At 38.1% G+C, this 22,062-nt stretch overlaps 1 protein-coding gene across 2 annotated transcripts in view; it reads right to left on the bottom strand.

Moving 5' to 3' along the window:
* CMC2 (C-X9-C motif containing 2) overlaps positions 1-22,062 on the bottom strand; it is a 39,911-nt gene that overhangs the window by 2,485 nt on the left and 15,364 nt on the right. The window contains exons 2-4 of one of the 2 annotated variants that reach the window (XM_034788481.1): positions 20,789-20,855; positions 18,330-18,400; positions 7,069-7,140 (exon numbers count right to left, since the gene is read on the bottom strand). In XM_034788481.1, the coding sequence (XP_034644372.1) occupies positions 7,069-7,140; positions 18,330-18,400; positions 20,789-20,825 (180 nt within the window). In that variant the 5' untranslated portion in view covers positions 20,826-20,855. Of the gene's footprint in view, positions 1-7,068; positions 7,141-18,329; positions 18,467-20,788; positions 20,856-22,062 lie in introns of both variants that reach the window. The other variant, XM_034788482.1, reaches the window with a different exon arrangement.

Raw genomic sequence — 22,062 nt, 5'->3', positions numbered from 1 at the left:
AATAAAAATACACTTTGATTTCAATTACAACACAGAATACAATATATATGAAAATGTAGAAAACTTCCAAAATATTAAAACTGCGATTGTGATTATTTTTCATCGCGATCAATTTGGTTTAGTTCATTGCGCGAGTTAACTGCGATTAATCGAAAGCCCTACAAATTATGCTGCATTGACAACATTATTTTCGTTATTTCATGTTTTTATTGACTCAGTTTACTTTAAAATTAACAAAGGGTCAGTTTCATAATAAAGGGCATTTTTCTCAGTCTGAAACCAGTACAAAAACTGAATAACAATTCTAGTAAGAGTACAGCATACATACAGCAAGAGTACAGCAAGGAGGAAACTTATCTACCAAGCCATCTCGCGGATGAGAAATATAGCTATCTTTGGATCACGAAGATACTTAAAGAGGTGCACCTGTGTAGAATGTAAGCACCATGCCAAGGCACTGCTCCAGACAATTCCTCCCTAATGATAAGATGTAGATGCAGAAAGTAGAGGAGCCATCCTGGACATGAAGCTGTCCTCTTTGTAACTTAAGTATCTGTGATCCATACATATCTACATTTCTAAGCTAAAAAGATAAGACAGCTTTATGCTCCTGCTGGTATATTTTGTCAGACAGATGAGGGTTATAAATTAGGCTCAGAAGGATTAGATTTTTATTGGTAACTGTCGGAAAACATCGATTTCACTACACACACGGTTGACGAAAAAAATATTTTCACTGATAACTGAAATTTACAGATAGGCAAAGTAAAAAAAATACTGTTGGAGCACTTAGTCTGATTTTAAAATATTTACTTTGTATATCTGGACATGTGATGATGGCAATTTGTGTTTTGTTGTAAAGCTTTAACTTGTTGAATCTCAAAGTATATTGTCATTAAATAATTACTATCTGATCCCACCCTCAATTTCCTGCAACTGTGAAAATTTAAGTCGAATAGAAAAAAATGCTTAAAACAAACATCGCTATTATCTGCCAAAATTATAAAAAACAATCTAATTCTGCCTAGCCTAGTTATAACATTCCTTTAGCAGCCCAATGGCTGAGGAACACATTCCCTCACAGCATTCTGGACGTTAACAGGAGCCAGCCTGCTAGGACACGCCATATTAACAGAACCTCCCCACAATGACATCTAAAGCCTTGTTTTCAGCTTAAAGGATCCAATGATCATGATCAGATGCCTGACAATGTCCCATTTCAAAAATTCATCTCTCAAGTGTTACTGTTGATCTCAGCTGAGCCAGAAACAAATTGGAATAACCCCATGACGTTCATGCAGTCTGGAACAAATGCACAAGAGATCTGGCCATCTTCAGTGTCTGGTGACCACAACAGACAGTCTTGGTGACCAACATCAGAACTGGCAAGAGCTCAATAAGTTCAGGTAGGAACTTGTAGCCTACATAATTCAATTCGCAAGTTCATTTTATTCCAGGACATTCATTCACATTTAAATAAATTCCAGACATGTCTGATGATATGGCACAAGTAAGACCACACCTAGAACACGGTGTACATTTCTGGGTACCCCAGCGCACAAAGATTTGATACATTTCAGGAAAGAACAACAACAAAATCAAAAGACTGGGGGGGTTGGGACAGGAGTGGCGAGGCATTAGATATAATTTCTTCATAAATCAAAACAGCATGATTTGGCATAATTACAAAACCCAAAGTGATAGTTCTCTGAATATCTGAAAAGTATGAAGACCAAAAAGGGGGAAATTGATTAGGATGACTAAAGGAGCATAGTGGAAAGAAAGTGAACAAAGGAAACTTTCCCTTATCCAGCCCACACTTTCCTAACAGGTCCTCAAAGGTCTCAATAGAGAAAGACTCAACTGTGCAATAGTCTGCCAAAGAAGTGATGAAAACCCTTTAACTTGAGGAATTTCATACTAGACTAGACAATGTACTTACAAGTATACTTTTGGGGACAATCTTTAGCATTAACAGGAGTCTGGACAACTTGAGTTAGGTCTTTTCCATCACTGTTTTCTACAATTGGGCCCAAACTATTTTTATTTCCGTGTTAAATTTTGAAAAATGCAGTCTGTGTTAAGCAATTGCCTGCATCTGCAATGCTTTCCTAACTTTCAAAGAGCAACATATTGTTCACTGCTACAATAGCTTCCATACAGCTGTAAGTCTAAATATTGCCAGTTTAGTGATAGACATTTTAAAAGCAGATCCACGGGGGGTTACTGACTATGAAAACGTAACTAGAAAGTGCTTATAGTCAAATGTTTTTTATATTTCTTAAACTCAGCCCTGGTCTACACTAGACAATTAGGTCGTTCTAGCAACATTGATCAGGGCTGTGGAAAATCCACACCTTCCCGAACAGTGTAGTTAAGCTGACCTAAGTCCCTGTGTAGACGCACTAGGTCAACAGAGGAATTCTTCCAATTGTCCTAGCTACCGCTCTTGGGGAGGTGGATGTCCTACGCCAACGGGAGAATCCTTCCTGTTGGCATAGGTAGTGTCTGCATTGATGCGCTACAGCACCACAGCTGTGCCGCTGTAGTGTTTTAAATGTAGACAAGCCCTCAGACAACAGTGAAAATCAGTGCAGCTAAAAGCCACTATATAAGTTATTCAAGTGTGCATTTACTGAATATTTTTGTTTGTGAAAATAATCAATGTGCAAAGATCTTGTCTAAAGGCCCTATCTTAGGTACTCTGTACACCTCATAGCTCCTGCATGGCATGAGACATTAGATCTCTTCCCAATATTAAATCCCGATATCTTTAAAAAAAGACATTGATGACATATTTGCTATGGATTTCATATGAGAGGCAACAGCAACTCTTCACCTAAAGGAGAGCACGTGTGTAATTTAAACAAGTTTCTCTTCCAATATAAACACACATTGGGTGTCAAGGACCAATAAAAAATACATTTTTCTTTGGATGCTGTCCTTAGGAAGAAGGATCCTTCCAGAATTTGCCTCCACAACTAGTACTGCGGCAATAGGTCTTAACTACAAAAGCATTTTGGTTTGCCCCAAAATAAGATTTTGATTAAAGTGAAGTGCATTTATAACCACACAAAACGTCACACTGATTGAGATAATATTACATGCAAGTGATATTTGAACAGCTTCAAATCACTTTGTACATGATTTTTCCTTGTGTAAGATGTATATTCCCACTCACAAACGTCAAGGGACTAACACAGCTTCCTAAATGAACAAAGACTAGTACTAGAAGAGTTACATTTTAAAAAGCCAACACTGTTCGAGAAAATTTCAAAGATTTTGAAAATAGAAAAATGGGCCTACTTTATGACTGAACATGGCTCGCATTTACACCTGGCTACCACCTAAGAAATCATGGACCCAGATCTCATTTGAAATCAACAAAACTCCAACCCCTCTCCAATAACGAAGAAAACTATAGCAAATAGTATTCTCCCACCTCAAGTACATACTTCTTTATAGCATGTGGTTTATATTTAGCTTCCCATCATTATATGATATTTGTATTTTTGCTTAAGAAGAGAAGCTTTGTTCTTAAATTATACTATATGCTTATGATTCATCTGATAAGACACGAGAGAAAAAAGTAGTATTTTCTGGTGTAGTACTTAGATTCTGCTGGTTCTAAAGTACATACTAATTCACGGATGGGCTTTTTCCTGTTTTTTCCACCCATGTATATTCACTACAGTCATTTCAAATAAGATATTTTGAAATTGCTAACTATTACACCAACAAGCTTTTGACCCTTTCAGGAAGTTGCAGTTACACTATTATATCACTGTATCCATAATTTAAGGGAGCAGATACTTCACAGCCTTTTTTCTTTCAATGAAAAAAAAAATTAGAATTGTACTGGAAGATTGGTAAATTATATATCTCAGTCCACCTGTGTGTAACCTTTACATTGCAATGCCTCGACATGCCTTTAATCTGGCCAATTCAACTGTCTGTGAGTATCAAAGGGATGTTAAATTAGCTGGGAGACATAAGCTCATTCGCTGATGTTGATAAGAAATCAAGGAAAATGTTGTTTGTATGATTACATCTGTCTATATCTTACATTCAATTAGCCTTAAGATCAAAGATGTGTATAAACTGCATGGAACTAATGAATATTTCCTGTATTGTCCTCACTTATCTGTCCATGTTTTGATGAATGGCCAGTAATTGCCTAATGTAAATCGGTGTAACTGAACTATTTGTGTATGCCTGAGAAGAGGGTAGTTAACTTCAAAGCAAAGGTTGTTGATTTAACAATGGAGACTCAGAAACTGTTTGCATTACCTATTCTTCGTCAGAGAAAAACCCATGCTGTGGCAGTAACCCTCACTGAGGCCTTGGCTACACTTGGCAATTCACAGCACTGCCACGGCAGCGCTGTGAAGCGAGAGTGTAGTCACACCGCCAGAGCTGTGAGAGCTCTCTCGCAGCGCTGCAAGTACTCCACCTCTCTGAGGGGAGTAGCTTGCAGCGCTGCGAGCAAGCGTGCAGCGCTGCCGGCGCTGATTACACTGGCGCTTCACAGCGCTGCACTCGGGGGGGGGGGGCGGGCGTTTTCACACCCCTGAGCGCAGCAAGTTGCCGCGCTGTACAGCGCCAGTGTAGCCAAGGCCTGAGCTACTTTCAACTACAAATACTGGACCATGGGAACAATCCTGCTATCTCTGATTCATTTCTGGACTGCTTGAACTCTGGCAGGGAGCGTTCTAAGCATATGGACAGAGATTCCTAGAATTGATTTTTGGGAAGCCCTGAGGACTTATGAAAAGGATTCTAACAGACTCTGAATCTATGTTTTAATCTCTTTAATAACTCATTTCTTTTCTTAGACAATTAATCTTTGGTTAGTTTACTAAGGAGTGGCTAACAGCTGTTTTTGGTGAGACTGGGGGTGAGTGACTGGTCCTTTGGGACTAGAAGAATGTAATGTGTGGTGTTTTTTGCGTTTAATAACCTTACATCATACAGTCCAGGTTGTCTGGGTGATTATAAGGGGCTGGAATGCTAAGGAGCCTGTCTGTGACTCCTTGGTAAAACTAATATAGTAATCCAGGGGTACACATTTGTTACCGGCTTGGTAAAATCTAACTGTAGAATATACCACCAGTTTCGTTGTGTCTGTCCTGTTTTCTGACAGCTTGTCCTGAGTTTGGCATTCTTAGCTGTGACCCACTCTAGGCACCATGACAATAGCTATTCTTATTTTTCATAGTTTTATTTCACTGAGTTTGTATTATAGTTTGAGAAGGTTTTTTAAAGCATGCCATTAGAGTTCAAGCAGACAAAGTGGCATTCTCACAGATTTATAATGTAGGGCAAGCTATTCTGGCTGTTCAGTATTTGGCTTTTCAAAACCACATTTTCAGAACATGGCCACTACCTTAGCACATACAACTCTGCGTATGCACAATTCTGCATTCTATCATTTGACACACACAAATTCTGAATATACCAGTTCTCTCATCCTGGCATGACATTACAAGTGTAAAGGTCAGAGTGGATCCTGTTGTGATAACTGGGCCTACAAATTTACCCTAATTCTAAGCTCAACTGTAAAGAGTATATGAAAGTTCATAAATGTTACAATAACTTATAACAACAAATGTTAATAGAAAGTAAGTCAAGTAGCTTTCAATAATGAATGTTATAAACAGATGCAAGGGAACCAGACAAAGACTAAATTCATCTAAACAAAAAAATGACCCCAAATTTGGATCACAAGCCTACCCTGCATCTCCATGAGGATTGCTAAGTTTCAAAGCAAGCCGAGTAACCATGCAGATTTTGGAGCACTTAGACTCATCCTTTAAACAGAAAGGGCTTCTCAACTACAGGAGAGTTGGTGCTCCACTATGATTATTAACTAAACTTTTTCATTTTTCTTTTATCTGCAGTACAGTATTGTAACGAGCAGAGAACTGAGCAGGAATGTTATATCTATAGGAATCACTTAAGGCCCAATTCTGCGACTCACTGAATAGTTCACTGAAGCCAATAACTTGAGTAGTGCTCGACAGACAGAACTTAGTCATTCTGTTTCATGTTGTATAATGCACACATAGGTATCCTATGAAAAGAAAATACCAAAGAAATTTGCTTTATTTTTATTTTTTTAAGCAGGAACAATCTGTGAAATGTTAATCAGTTTCTGTTTGGAAGCATTTTACTTTGTTAGAGATGCATGGAGGGGGGGAAAGGGTATTACATATCTGCCTATTTTTGGATCTCTAGAAAAGGCTCCTGCCTTTGGTATAAAAAAATAAACAACATTGGAGTGGAAGAGGCACTATTTCTTTTGAACATGATCTCACAATGAGTTCTGTTTTCATGTGCACTAGAGCTGAATGAACATTTCTGCTGAAGAGGGACCAACATACTGTCAAGCTTAAAAACACTTACAAAGCAAGCAACTAACAGTGTAATTGCCAAACAAAGAGTGTTAATGAAAAAGACCTTTCTGGGTGATATACAGAATGGAAAAAAATACTATAATTATTTGTGAATCAAAAAGTACATAATGTACTTCTGGGCTATTTAACAGTGCTGCTAACCCAAAGTAAGGGTAGCAAGATAGAAAACAGATAATTACTGATTCAATTTTATGGAAGAATGAATAATATTCTAAACTTTACTCAATGGTTATTTTAACTAGTGCTTTATACAATATCAGAGTCTACATTTAACTGAAAAAGTATCAAAGTTAGGTCACTATCCTGCAACTGGATCCACAAAGGTGGAAATCTATGCCATTACGGCACTCTGTTGGCTTCAGCAGCGTTCTGCGTGAGCTCAGAGGTCTGTCCACAGGGATCCATTTTCAGGATTGAAGCCTACTACTGATTACAGAAATAAGACTGCTGACAGAGGGCTTTGATACTGTATCCTTGCATAGATGGGTCATAACCTGGTCTCTCACTTTGCACACAAAATTTTCCATGCACAGACCTTTCTCACAACAAATTGTATACTAGATAAAAGACACAACTGCACTGTTGCTATCCACATTAATATAACATTTGAAAACTTTAAGTGTTTCAGTTACATTTGAAGTTAGTACCTTACCTCCTTCTTTAAGCATTTCCGCATCTCACGGTCAAGGTCATTGCAGTGGCCAAAAAATCTCAAAAAGGTGTGCTAAGTAGTTATGGGAGAGAAAACACAATTTGCCATGTTATATAATTCAAAGTTTGAAAAGCATTACAGTGACTTAGAAATTTATTTGTAGCATATATTGTGTTCTATTCTTCCTTTCACTTCCTCTCTTGTAGAAGTGTGCTGAGTTTCAAGAGAATTGACTATCTAAAAATCAGAGCTACTTCTTTGGAAGCGTTGTTACTCAGTTAGGGCCCAAACTTTGATGGTGCTTATCCTTCTGTTTACTTTACTGGGAGTTGTTCAACATGTGTTAGGAGGCACTCAACACATTGCAGGATCAGACTCTTAAATAAGATATACAAATTGAAGTCAGCTGCATGGCTTATTGATAACATATTTAAAGCATGTACTTATTAACTTGAAGGCCAATTCTGTAACCTTTACTCACCAAACAGTATAGCTAGTTTCAGTGGAACTGCTCGTGTGTGTAAAAGTCTCTGGAACAGATTCTTCCGACTAGAGAGATTTGCAACCATTGTGGAGGGGATGTGCTCAATCCCCAGGATAAGGGACAGTGTACACTGCTTCTCCTTCACAGCTCTAACAGGTGTAAATCCAGAACTACAGTTTCAGATTAAACTGCATACCATCCCGGCCACATAAGAGTGTGCTGCTTGTCCAAAATATCTGAAGCTGCTATACAGTGGAAGACTGGTACTACCGAAGTGGACATAGCCCAAAAGAGAAGAGAAGGTAAGCCCCTCCAACCTACCGCTCAGATCAGCCCTAATTTCCCATTTCACCAAGCCCATGACTTGAGACTGCATTCACTCTGGTTAAGAGTCAAATCACGGCAATTTCTGGGGCTTCATATATATTTAAATCTTATCCCATTTCTAAGATACTGATGGGGAAACTGATTGGCTGTCTATAGCTATCTTCCCCCAAATAAGTCAAGTGTCTGCCATGAAAGTTTGGCATCTAAAGTCAAAACTTTTTGAAACAATGCCAAAGAGCATTGTCCAAAAATATGCCCGCACCTCCTAAAAGTGCCATTTTCACAGAATGATAATCAAGATGACAGTACCAAGTGGTTTGGCAGTAGAATGCTATATAAGGCCTTGGCTACACTTGCGAGTTACCGCACAACAAAGCAGCCCCGGGCGCCCTAGCTCATTCCCCGTCCACACTGGCAAGGCACGTAGAGCGCTCTGACTCCGCAGCTACAGCGCTGCTGGTCCTCCACCTCGGCGAGTGGAATAATGTTGCTGCGTCCCCGCTGGAGCACCGCGGCAGCAGTGTGAACAAGGTGTTGCATTATTGCGCTGTGATCAGCCTCCGGAAACATCCCATAATCCCCTTAAGTCAAGTGGCCACTCTTGTCATTGTGAAATCGGCTTCAGGAATGCGGAAATGCCCTTTCAAAGCTCCGTTTCGGAGAAGTCAGCTGCTTATCAGCGCCGAGAAAAAGCAAACATTTACTGTTTGCTTTGAGTGAGTGGGGGTGGGGGGTGGGGAGGTCTGAACTTACAAGACAGCATGCTGACACACTCTCAGCACCCCAAAAACCAATTCTCTTTTCCCCCACATACACACAACATACTCCCTGTCACACTCCACCACCCCATCCCATTTGAAAAGCACACTGCAGTCACTTGTATGCTGGGATAGCTGCCCATAATGCACCACTCCCAATGCCACTGCAAGTGCCGCAAATGTGGCCATGCCAGTGCGCTTGAAGCTGTCAGTGTGGACAGATTGCAGCGCTTTCCCTACTGTGCTCTACGAAGGCGGGTTTAACTCACAGCATTCTATATCTGCAAGTGTAGCCATGTCCTAAGACACCCAAATTACTCAAAAACCTACAAAAACTCAGATTCAAAAATACTTGCAACTATAGGCTAGACTGAGTCTACTTAGTCCATCTTGTGCAGAACACATCCGTAGCAAAACAGAAAGGGTTTGGTACACAGGGATGGCTCTAAAAGAGACTGGCCTTTACCATAACTCCCTTTATACCCCAGCTTGGTTACCCATGCCATTCAATATGGAGGTGCTGTAAGGAGCACAGAAACTGAAAAAGTATGGTGAAGTCCACAGTATTTTAATGAAGAGCAATACATCTCTGCTAAAGTTTAGTATGCATATATTAGCCTGTATGTGTGATATACAGAGACCATGTTAAATGTTGTTTTCAATAAATCAGGCTAGTAATTAGTTTTACAAAAATCAGCTTCTATGAAGAAAAAGTGTTGACTGTTGAACTCTAAGCTATTTAAAATAAAAACCAGACACTTGCTTCTCATTTAAATTGTAGCAAATACTTTTATTTGCATTCCTGTGACTTATAAGCAAACATTTGATTTATACATATGTGGAGTGGGATACCATTAATGGGCGTGTGAAGTTTCATCCAGAGTTACAAATTTCAGAGTTACAGACTCCTGGGAATAGGAAGGGGTTAATGAAGATGCTGATAGACACTTCACTGTAGCAGTGCTGTAATTAATTAGTTTATACCTCTCTGTACTTAATAGGAGGACATCAGATGATACCACACACAGCAATTGCCCGTGATAAGCCTTCACTCCCCCCAATTTGTACTCTACTACGAGCAAATCCTGTTTAAAAGAACATTTTCATTTTAACTAGTACAGACTTTGTTTAATTCTTAACAGAATATACCCTATATTTGCACTTCAATTTTTGTGTGAGCTCTCATGCTAGGCTTACTCTATTCTTCCCAAGGTGCACTGCTGCAGGCTATCTACTCAACATGAATATTCTGCAGAGCATTTAAGATGCTGTAGTTCACTCACACCGTCACCTAAAGTCTCTTCCTTACATATAAACATTTGGTTCATGGAGTTTCTAACTAAGAAATTTAGTTGACAGAATTAATTCAATAAATTTGGAATGATAAGATTTCCACACAGCCCTATTTAGGGAGAGGGAAGGAATTTGGAAATAAGTGTGTTATGTTACAATACCTCCCACCCTATATAGCCATAACATAATCCCTTTAGCAAAATGAGTTATCTTTATTGTGAATCACATGAACCCGTGAGGGCTCAGCCGAGTGCTAGTTCATCATTTAGCAGCAAGGCATTCCCTGGGAAATATCCCATCCTCTTACTCCACCACCTCAACCAAGCTTCACAATCATCATTGCTGTGTACAGTATTAAATTGTTTGTTTAAAACTTATTCTGTGTGTGTGTATGTATGTGTGTATATATATATATATATATATATATATATATGTCTTGCGAAAAAAATTTCCCTGGAACCTAATCCCCCATATTTACATTAATTTGTATGGGGAAGTTGGATTTGCTTAACATCTTTTCGCTTAAAGTAGCATTTTTTAGGAACATAACTACAACGTTAAGCGAGGAGTTACTGTATTAAAGGTAATCTCAGAATGTAGTAGTTGGACTATATATTCTCAGCCTTATTTAATTATAGCATGTAAGTGTGTGCTAGGTGCCTCACAACATAGATAAAGATTACATGGAGGTGCTTACTAATTTCAGACACAGAGCAACAAGGGGAGTTACAAGGCAGGGAAAAAAGAACAGGGGTAACCTCAATAAGATTATGGGCTTACTCAGTGAAGGCTAGTGTATAGCATGAAGGAATAACAAAGCGATTTTTAAACATATAACTAAAATATGGGATTTATTTTATTTCTTGTAGGCATCAGACAAGGATTGAGTCTTCAGGAGGGATTTTGTGGAAAAAGGGTAACGGCCTTATGGACCAGCTTGGGAAGGTAATTCTATTTGTTACTCCTGGGGGAATTCAAGGCAAAAAAAAATTAAAATTGTGCAAAATTCTACATATTTTATTTGTCAAAATAACACAATATAATCACTCCAGTTTCAATTATTTTGGTAATTTATTTCAAAATACCTGTCAACAAGTATGTCAACAATACAGACAACAGCAAAAAAGATTCCCCCAGGAGTAGAGAGTTAAAGAAACCCCTACAACAACTAATTTCTAGTTGTGGGGTGCTGGAGAGGGCTGTGTGGGGCCCCCAGAGCCCAGACACCTGCACTCCCATCCCCCTAGAGCCCAGCTGCGAGGCACCCCCTGGCCAGACACCCGCACCCCCTTCCCCTTCCCTCAGAGCCGAGCCACGTGGCACCCTCCAGCCCAGAAACGATCACCTCCCCACCACAAAGCCCAGCTATGGGGCAGCCCCCAGCCCAGACACCAACACTCCCAGAGCCTTTATTCCCCCAACTTCTTTACTATCTCTCCAGGGGAGACGTTGTGGTGCAGCCCTGCCCTTCCTCACCCTTTGCCAGAGCTGGCTGGGTCTCCCAGGCCCTCTCCCATCATCCCGGGAGAATGAGGATCAAAGAGTGTACAGCCCTCAGCCCCGCCATGCTGGGTGCTCCACTCACTGCAAGCTGCGTTCTGCAGAATCCAGAAGCCCCTAGTGGCGGCCAGAAATTCTGCAGGGAAAACAGGGAATTCTGCAACATTCTGCAGTGGCGCAGAATTCTACCAGGAGTAAAAATTTGTGTAGAAGAGCTGCAAGAAAGTATGGAGACAGCTGTGTGAGAGAAGTGGACAAAATGAGCCCCAAAGCTGACAACAGTGGCAGAACAGAGTGACAGCAGTATATGAAGGCTGCAGTAGCTGAATCTAGTGCCTATCTAGACAAAGGCAGAGTAATATCATAGAATCATAGATTTTAAGGCCAGAAGGGGGGAAACATTCGGAAAAAAAGGGATAAACCAAAGAATCTATGAAAGAAAGAAAGCCATCTCAGCAAAAAAATATTATTTTAATGGGAAAAATAAATAAAGCCAAAAAAAGATTAGAGGATGACTATTGTCAATCGTCCATGGGGAGCACAATGAAAAAGTGACCAGAAAAAGTGAAACCAGTGAAGAAGAAACTGCATGCACAAGATGTCCGGACATGTTCTCTCCTTAACAAACTTCATGCTCTTTCAGATTCATCTCCCCTAGTACATGTTTCCATAGATCTAGTATGAAATATTAATGGGGAGCAAGACATTGATAGGAAATTATACTCGGTCTGCTTCTGGATATTGCAAATAAAGAGGGGGGAAAATGAGTAACATAAAGCTAGGATAAGAAAAATGTTTCATATGAAACTTCAAAGGTTCTCTTTAAGACTGCTTGCCTAAATTATTCTTGTTTCACAAGTGAACCTTTTCAGGTAATGTACACCTCACTTCAGTTTGAAAGGTGTTATTGTACACCCACAGTATTATTTTATAACATATGTACGCTATATGCTCTGAAACTTAGGAGTGAGAGCAAGCTAAAAAAAGCAGAATTATCCTTTCCCCTCTCTTCCACAAGCAATCAAATTTATTTGTCAAATAAGACTGATCATAGAACATATTTTGTTAACTTCTAAATGTGTAACATTTCAGCTTCACTGTAATATGAACAGGCTGTAGTCATAAATGACTAACGGTTAATTCAAAGAAAAGGAAGGGTTCCATTACAGCTGCAAGAAAGAGCTGGATGTAAGTGTGTATGTATTCTACCAAATTAAAGCCAAGTTTGTTATCCATCTGCAGCATAATCAGAAGGAAGTGTCATGCTTCTCGCTGCAAAGGCAAAAAGAGATCAAACACTTGCACAAAGGGTGCGAGAGAGGCAACACCTCAACTCTCAGAAGTGAGACTATGCCTGCTGTATATGTGCACTTGAGATATTTTTCTGGTGCAGCATCCTGCCAGGGACTTCATTTGGACAAACAGTAATGAATCCTACTCTTAAGACTTATAAGTATACCATCTGCAAGCCCAGCTGAGACCCTGAACGGCAAAGGAAAGCTACAAAAAAGCAAGAATGATAGGATGACAGACCTGAAGATAATGTAAAGAAACTCCCCTGAAAGTATATTATTTCACTTGGAGCCAACCCTTTATGGAAAGTTAGAGGAAAATTTAGAATGTCTCAGACTGGGCATGAAATTGATGAGAACTGATGAGGTAACTAGGAAGACATCAGATATAGTCAGCAAGTATAAAGATTTTGAAATCAACTTATTTTTATAGATTCAGAGACTGATTGAGGTAAATCTGAAATCCTGGCTTCATATTATGGAGTTAAACAGTTTATCGGACCAAGCGTGTATCACCAAATTAATGGATATTGCTGAGGAAGACATGCAATAGAAAAGTAGGGTATATTCTTTAGTCATAGCTTGGCATGGAATTTGACTTACACCCATTTGAGACTTTCATCTTGGTCTCTCTCACAATTATTTATCGAATTTCAAGAAACATTCAAAAGAAATGCATTGTCATGATAAGCTGAGATGGCTCTCAACCAGACCTTTACATGATCTTCTTTCATATCCCATGGAGTCCTGTATTCGCGCTAGAGACTGATCGCATTCATGACAACTTCTTGAATTCTGAGATTTTCCTTACATTTTAAAGTATACTTTGTTGAGATGTTTTGGGATCCACTATCTATATAAAATCAGTGGATTTCAAGTTGAGTGAGAGCTATTATATTTAAACTCCTTGAAGCTAAAGCACAGCAATGGATGTTGTGTCAGTGAAATTAAATTCCAGCTTGAAAAGAAATGTTATTGCTTTAAATCTAGTTAACATGGAGTCTGCAATGAGAGTAAAATGCCAGCTTTTTTATGGGTCAACTTATAGAAATTCAGTTTTTCCAGGATAGGTGTCACTCTCATAATAGTGATGTGCTTGTAAAACCATATGTTCTATAGCTGACAGCTGCAAGAAATACAGGCCTTTTTAAAGCAACAGAGGGTCCTGTGGCACCTTTAAGACTAACAGATGTATTGGAGCATAAGCTTTCGTGGGTGAATGCCCACTTCGTTGGATGCCTTTTTAAAACTCTCACTTGGCACAACAATAGTTCACCTTTCAAAAGTGTCTAAGGTAACACTGCACAAATAGCATGCTTGACAGCTTCTATTCAACAAACATGAACTTAGTACAGTAGACATGTTTCAGGTCAGCAATGAAATGCATTAAACGGAGTTCTGTCGAGATGTTTTCCCACACTGCCCAATTCAAGTTATCACTTTTAAGAGTATTGAATTCAGCTACATAGAAGCTTACACTCATGGCAATTTAGTTAAGTATTGGCCAGAGTTTTCAGTGACTCAGTCACTGAGGGTGAAGTCAGTGAAATCTGAAATTCCAAAGTAAGATATTTCAATACATTATTTTAAAGTTTAGATAAAAAACATCATTTCCTTATGACTGAACTGTCTGTGATAGACATTTTCTCTTCATAGCGGAAATACTAGAGTGTGCAAATACCTCTCTTTTCATAATTATGCACAAAGCTGAAAGAACCAATTAAGTCCTTCTTCACCCAAGGAGAAATTGTCTTTCAATCAAACCGAGAACACATTCTGAAAAAAATATAATCCTTTGCATCAATTTATTACCACTACTCTTAGTCCTTTAGTAGCTTAAATAGGCAATGAACCTGTTCAAATCACTGTTGCCAAGGAGTTCAAGTAGAAGAGCATATTCAAATCAAGTCCTTTCTAAAGCTCATGGACAGTTTTATTAGACATATTGTGTCAACCTATACACAACATAAAATTATAAGAGGAAAGCAGATTAACAATAATTCCAACAATGAAAGGAATACAACAGGATTCTCTGGTCAAAGCTTATTAGCCAAATCAGTTTACACGCCACTAGGCAGAACAAACCGAACTCATTTTCTTCTCTCTCACCCCTTTCACCTGCATGCTATTTACAGTATTTTTTTAGGTGATTACAAAATCCAGACATTAGGATTCTGCAGTGTCTAAATAAAAATGTGCTTTGGTTTTACTTCTACTTTCCCATTAAATGTGAGCAGCTATCATTTTATTAGCAACCTCCTTTGATATTGCTGCAGTTGATATGGAGAGGAACTCCCTAACCTGGTTTTAGTTATTAGGAACCTGGTTAGAATCCTGCTTGCTTTTAATTAACTTGGCTGAGGAAAACTGTATGCCCATGCAACACCTCAGACTACCCCTAGATCATTTAAACTGCACAGACAAATGAGGCTGCAGAATTTGGAGGCAATGCAGAGAAGATACCCTGGACACTCCATTCCAATTTAAGAACTTGCAGCTATTCTAGGCAAGGCTCCCTCATGATAATTCAAGAGTTTAGAGAGAGCACAGGAGCCGAAGATTTAAAGAGAGCATACTGTGGTCAAGTAGTACTAAGTGACAACTTGAGTAACAGATTCCAGTGGACTAGGACTTTAAATTGATGAGCAGTGACACAAATGAAATGAAGTTGGGGCAAATGGCTGTCTTTAATAGCATCTGTTCCTACATACAATATAAGGGCAAAACTTGTATGGAAATTAATGAAGTGTGTCCTTTAATACTGGAAGTTATCCTCTAAAGGGCTGCTAGAGAAATTGGGCTATCTAGATTCTGAATGAAAACTAATCTCTTGCGTTTAATGAGCTAAATTATGGAGGACATGGGTCACATTACTTAATAAGTAGTTTGGGATGATATTGCCCACAGAATTTTTCAAGTTCCCATGAGAGCAGAGTTAGAGCTATGATAGTGTCAAAGAGTTTACTACACAATCGCCACTCATCGTTTGAAACAGCACAGTGCACATTTAGGCACCAATAGAAAATTTTCAGCACAAGTAAATTTCAGATTATCTCTATTTTAAAAGGCAGATTCAAGCAATAATCCAAAAAAGGAAAAGTTACCAATTTTTGTAGTTTAAGAGTGTATAGTTGCCACAACATTGTTTACAGAAACTCTACAGCCCGTTAACCTACTCCCAAAGGGCAAGATTCTAATCTCTTATTCATGGTGAGTAATACCTTTATTATGTGAGCAGTCCCATTGAACGCAAAGGAGCTATTTGTGGAGTAAAATACCTTGAATAAGGCTATTATCAGAAGGAAGTTATCAGAATCTGGCCCAAAATCCTTGAGTCAGACGTCTGTGTCATCACGAAGGAGGCCATTCCTTAGTTTATTTTCATAGTGGAGTGATATTACAATCTTATCTGTCCTCATTTTGGTGCAATTAAAACTTGTGCAAATTATGTACAGTGTATTAATATGAAAAATATTCCTGTCCATTTTGCTTAATCTTTGTGTGATTTATTTACAAGTAAACCAAGATACACCACCAAACAGGAGAATGGTTGAACAAACTTACAAAAAAAATTCCTATATACACTATATCCCAAAATACACTATAACAAAATTGCTTGCATTGGATAGTATGTATTGTTTATTGCAAACAAGGCCAAAGAACCTGCCTGGAGTAGCTGTTGTCCCCTCACTAAACCTCTGACAGTAAGGAAGGAGGAAATCCACATACGGATGGAACCAGATCTCACCAGGTTTCCTAGCTTGAACTCATTTTCTGGAGGAGATCACACTTTTTTATTAGCTTTAATTATATATATATAATTATATATAAACTAAAAGTTTGAAGTACTGGTGCCTTTTATTGTGAACTAGTGTTTTACTATTTTGAAACATGAGAATGAAATTAAATGAGCAGGGTTTTTAAAGTAACCACAAATTATATATGGTATGTACAGCTGAAACAGAGTAACCAAAAGTTCTTTCTATATTTTAACTTTCAGTACTATTATAATGATTTCACATAATTTATGGCATCTTAAAGACATATGAAGCCAAAAGAATGTCAATGGAAGAGTCCCACACTCATCTATTGCCAATGTATCATGAATTAAAACTATTCCACTAATATTTCATATCTGAAGGACTTCAAGACCCAATAGGATTGTCACATAAAGGCTCAGACCTTTCATTCTCAATTACAGTTCTACCGACACCACTTTACAGAAGTGGCCCTTGACCATTTAAATACAAATGGATATTTATTAGTTCTTAAATGGGAGTGCCTCTTCACATCTTAATGCAAGTGCTGACACATTAATTTTTGTCCAGCGGAACATCATGTTCTGACATGGCATTATACTCACCCTGCTAGTAAAAAACACTGAAAACTAAGTCTGTACTTAAGATATTTTGTTGCGATTTATAAATCACAGCCATTTTTAAAAATTTTCTGTTGATTAAATGATCAAATTGAAAATCAGATTTATCCAAATATTTTGCATGTACTAGAAATATAAGTAACATCTAGGGACTACAACTAAAACTAGTTGGACACAAAAAAAAACTAGCAGTTTGCTTTCTATACTTGATTAATTGCTTAGTCAATTTCACCATTTCCCTTCAGTGGTCTTTCAGAGTAGGTTAATGTTCTTATCAGCCTTAATTTTGATCCCAATACCTTCTATGTTACTAGTCCATTTCAAGTTTATGCAGTTTTAAATTTAACATTTTTATTTCTGAAGCTATTTAAAAATTCTAGTAGAAAGGAAATTCTATTAAAGGAAAGGAGATGAATGAATTTAGTTGTTTCAATGAATTCTAAAGCAACAGATTCCATGCAAAGATTCAAATGTGATGTTTCAACAACCTGAGATGAAGATATTTCATTCAATGTGTAATAGGGCAAGCCACTGTTTTGCTCATTAAGATCCAATATTTAAATTTATTCTTTGTCTCAGTGAAAACAATTGAAATTAAATTGACTTTTTATGTCTTGATATAGAAATACTTCTGCATGCAACACTGATTTAGAGTAAAACCACCAACTGGGAAAATAATTTAGCAATGATATAGCATACAGCAGATGCATTATTTAGTTTCTGAATATAGAGGATGACCCTTCTACATTTAAGATTTACTGCACAGCCAATGAAAATGTAAAGAGTTTTTCAAGTGGGTGATCTCAAGTTTCTACTTGCTTGGAAAAATGAAGGACCTCTGAGCCACTTCACAGAAATGTTCTAGATTATATATCTAGATGGTGTTGGTTGATCCATATTAAAAATATAGAAGTCTAACAGCAGATCTCATTGAAATCCCAGCAACTGTTTAAATTTTCAACTCTCCACTCAGTGGGTGTCAGGCACTCTGCATTTTCTTATCACTTTAAATATGCCTAGAGCACCTACTTTCAAACAGACTGAACCATCTGCCTTCTGGTTGGCCGGAATATGGTAAATTTAGTGCATGTGTGACAGATGGGAGGAAGAACAGCTCATGGTTGTTTTGCCTGAAGGGGAGATGTCACTCTATGACGAAATAATATTCTCGCTAATATACTGACACACAATTCCCACACACAACTTGTTTTATATTTCAAAACTCTTACTTCTTTGTGACACTCTTTGAGCAGACTGATAACTCGATTACATTCTTCACTGTGCAGGTGAGGAGACAAGTCTGGATGCATCTTGAGTTAAGGGTAGCTTGTGCAGTTCATGGACTACAATTTGAAAAATGTTCCACCTGCAAATATTAACATATGAAAGTACATCTTAAAGTCTAACACATCTCCATTTAGGAAGTCCTTGCAGTTCACTAATAGAAATAACTTAATTTTAATCAAAACCAGAACATAATGACATCCCAAATTGTTTATTTAGGTTATAATTTGATATAACAAAGTACGTAGTTAAAAATGAAAATGCAGCATATGCCTCTGCCTTTCTGTTATTCATTTATGGACTGCCTACATGATTAAAGTTAAGCACACACTTAAGAGCTTTGTGGGATCAAGGTCCTCTATGTGTTTCATGTATCAAAGGGGTAGCCATGTTAGTCTGGATCTGTAAAAGCAGCAAAGAGTCCTGTGGCACCTTATAGACTAACAGACATATAGGAGCATGAGCTTTCGTGGGTGAATACCCACTTCTTCACATGCACCCGAAGAAGTGGGTATTCACCCACAAAAGCTCATGCTCCTATACGTCTGTTAGTCTATAAGGTGCCACAGGACTCTTTGCTGCTTTTATGTGTTTCATGACATTTGGGAGTTGTTGAAGATGAAATCATCTTTCTCCTTGCTGCTGTCCGTTCCTCCTCCATTTTCTAGCTTCTTTAGTGGAAGGTAAAAACTAAAACTATGATCTATTTTCACTACACGTCCACTACCCATGTGGGTATAGGGCAGTATACATGTCACCTGGTATTCTGGTATTTCTACAGTACTTCGAATCACTGGCTTTTTTATTTGTGCCTAGGTATCTGAGTTAAAATGCAAAATTTAATTAACTGATCTTGACTGACTGGAGACGGTGGTGGAGAAAAGGGTCAAATTTCAAGTAGCTAAGTTACACTGATATGCTTTGGAAGCATGTCCCTGTACTTCACTCAGAATTTTGGCTATGCAACAACCACTGCTTTAAGAGGAATCACAAAATAAAGCCTTATGCAATATTTTTAAAATTTATCCCAAGGGGTTAACAAACCCACAAGCAGAAAAATTAAGGCTGAACAGTCATCCTTAATAACTATTGTATCTGGAAGTTTTGCAGTGCATATGGTATTTCAGATAGTAGTGTCCTTCAGAAAGCAAAATAGTCTTTGTCTTGATCCTGCAGAGAAGTCCATAATCCTGTTTCGATTACACTGGGTCCAGTCCTACATTGTGCTGAGCACCTTCAACTCCAATGAAATCACTAGTGGTGGGATATATTGGGATGCAGGAGGAAATCAGTGCATAATACTAGAGAATGGCACACAGCGAGACTGGGAGGGCATAAATGGGAGAAGAAAAGACAAAGAAACTGAAGAAGAGGTAACACAACGTGAGGAAAGAGAAAAAGCCAGTTATGGTAGTATCAATCCAGCACCTTTTAATCACTTCACAGATAGACTTTTATCTATTTTATTCAAAGATTTAAAAGTATCTGAAGAAAGATTAGTGAGCAAAACCACACACATCCAGAAGCGTGCTAGCATATCAAAATAGAAATGAGCTTTACCCTTTGGTGGACACAGACACATTCTGATTTTGTTTAGCAACTACAGTACTACAAAAATGTACTTGGTGATTAAGAAAAAAAATCACGTCCCAAAAATAAAATACTGTGTATACAATTTAAAATTTCTTGTTAATTATAAAATAGTTAAAGAAATCTTATTAAGACTAAACTTTAGGTTTTGTTTAAAGTGCTGTAACAAAATCTAATATTAATACAAAGGCTCAGTGATTAATTTTAATTTAATGAACAGTTTTGGGAAGGGGATTTAGATATTACCCCAAACCGTTTGCAATCCAGATGAACAGTGTCACGCTAACAAAAATAACAGTAACAATCAGCTTTTTTGTTTAGAGTTAGAGTGCAAACTAAATAGCAAAATGATTAACACAAATTATATTTGTAAGCTTTTCAGCTCAAACCATTCCCGTTAACATAGCTATCAGAGGTGGATTAACTATGCCAACGGGAGAAGTTCTCCTGTCAGCATAGCAGTGTCTTCTCTAAAGCGCTACAGTAGCACATAGTTTTAAGTGTAGACCTGTCCTAATAAACGGGTTGCTCTAAAATATTTATCATATCTTATTAGCTAAAAGTGGCTTCTCTATTAGTTACTAAAATTACAAAGAGAGTTAATATATTACATTTGACTACAAGTTATGTTTATAACTTGGCACTTAGCAGCACTTTTTTTCTTCAAATTGCTTTATATCAAAAAACCTCAATTTTTAGAGGCTAAAGTTTGCAGCAAGTAGTAAATATCAAGATCATAAGATCATATTTGCTACATAAATGTGTATAATAGGAAAAAATATAAGACTTTTAGAGAGGTTACATGAAAGGATACTAGCTCCACTCCAAGACATGTAATCATCTGAGTTCATCTTTGACAAATCCCCAAAACAACAGGGAAACTAAAAATAGAAACACACAGTGAATTAGCAGGTAGCAAGTGTCATTAAAGTGGTAACTAAGGGCTTGTCAACACTACGCAGCTTTTAAAGACAAGGCTGTGTCGACACAGCCTTGTTGCTAAAAGTCAGCATGTGTAAATACTCTTTGTCAGCACTTTTGCCAACAAAATACTTCTAGCCCCGCGAGCAGTGTTAAGCTATGTCGGCAGGAGAGCGCTCCTGCCGACAAAGCTGCGTTCACACTGCCACTTGCGTCGGCAAAACTTTTGTCTTTCGCCCGGAGGCTTTTTTAAGTACCTGTGAAGGACAAAAGTTGTCTCAACAATTTTGCAGTGTAGACATACCCTAAGCCTCATTATCATCTACCATATTTGCACAACACACTTTGATTAAAGGTGATCTAAATAGTTGACATACTGAATTCAAATACATAATCCACTGACTGAAGCTCTCTATTTAAAAAAATATTTCATTGCTTATTAGAATGATCTGGCCTGTAGAATGCTACAAGGAAATACAAATTAGATCAGGGGTCGGCAACCTTTCAGAAGTAGTGTGCCGAGTCTTCATTTATTCACTCTAATTTAAGGTTTTGCATGCCAGTAATACATTTTAATGTTTTTAGGAGGTCTCTTTCTATAAGTCTATAATATATAGCTAAACTATTGTTGTATGTAAAGTAAAAAAGGTTTTTAAAATGTTTAAGAAGCTTCATTTAAAATTAAATTAAAATGCAGAGCCCCCCCGACTGGTGGCCAGGACCCGGGCAGTGTGAGTGCCACTGAAAATCAGCTCGCGTGCCGCCTTCAGAACGCGTGCCATAGGTTGTCTACCCCTGAATTAGATCATCCCCATTCTAGAAAGAGGCTTTCATGTCACTTCACATCTTAAGTAATAAATGTTGAGATAACTGCTGTTCCTACTGCACACTATTCAACAGCCAGAAATGTGGCAAGGCACATGAAGCTAAACTAAACTTATGTCTACACTACAAACGTCTGCTGGCATAGTTACATCAATTGGGGATGTGAAGAGGTTTTGATCCCTGACATAGCTGTGCTGGCAGAAGGCCCTAGTGTAGACACAGTTATACTGGCAAAACTATACTTATACTAGTATAGCTTGTTTTGTTTGGGGATAACAATATAAGCTATACCAGTGAAAGTGCAGCTTTGCAAATACAATTGCGTCTGCACTAGGAGGGCTT

This window comes from Trachemys scripta, chromosome 13, assembly GCF_013100865.1.
Source record: "Trachemys scripta elegans isolate TJP31775 chromosome 13, CAS_Tse_1.0, whole genome shotgun sequence".
NCBI classification, from domain to species: domain Eukaryota; kingdom Metazoa; phylum Chordata; order Testudines; family Emydidae; genus Trachemys; species Trachemys scripta.
Note: the sequence above shows the minus strand (reverse complement) of the source record. Positions and strands in the feature narration are given on the sequence as shown.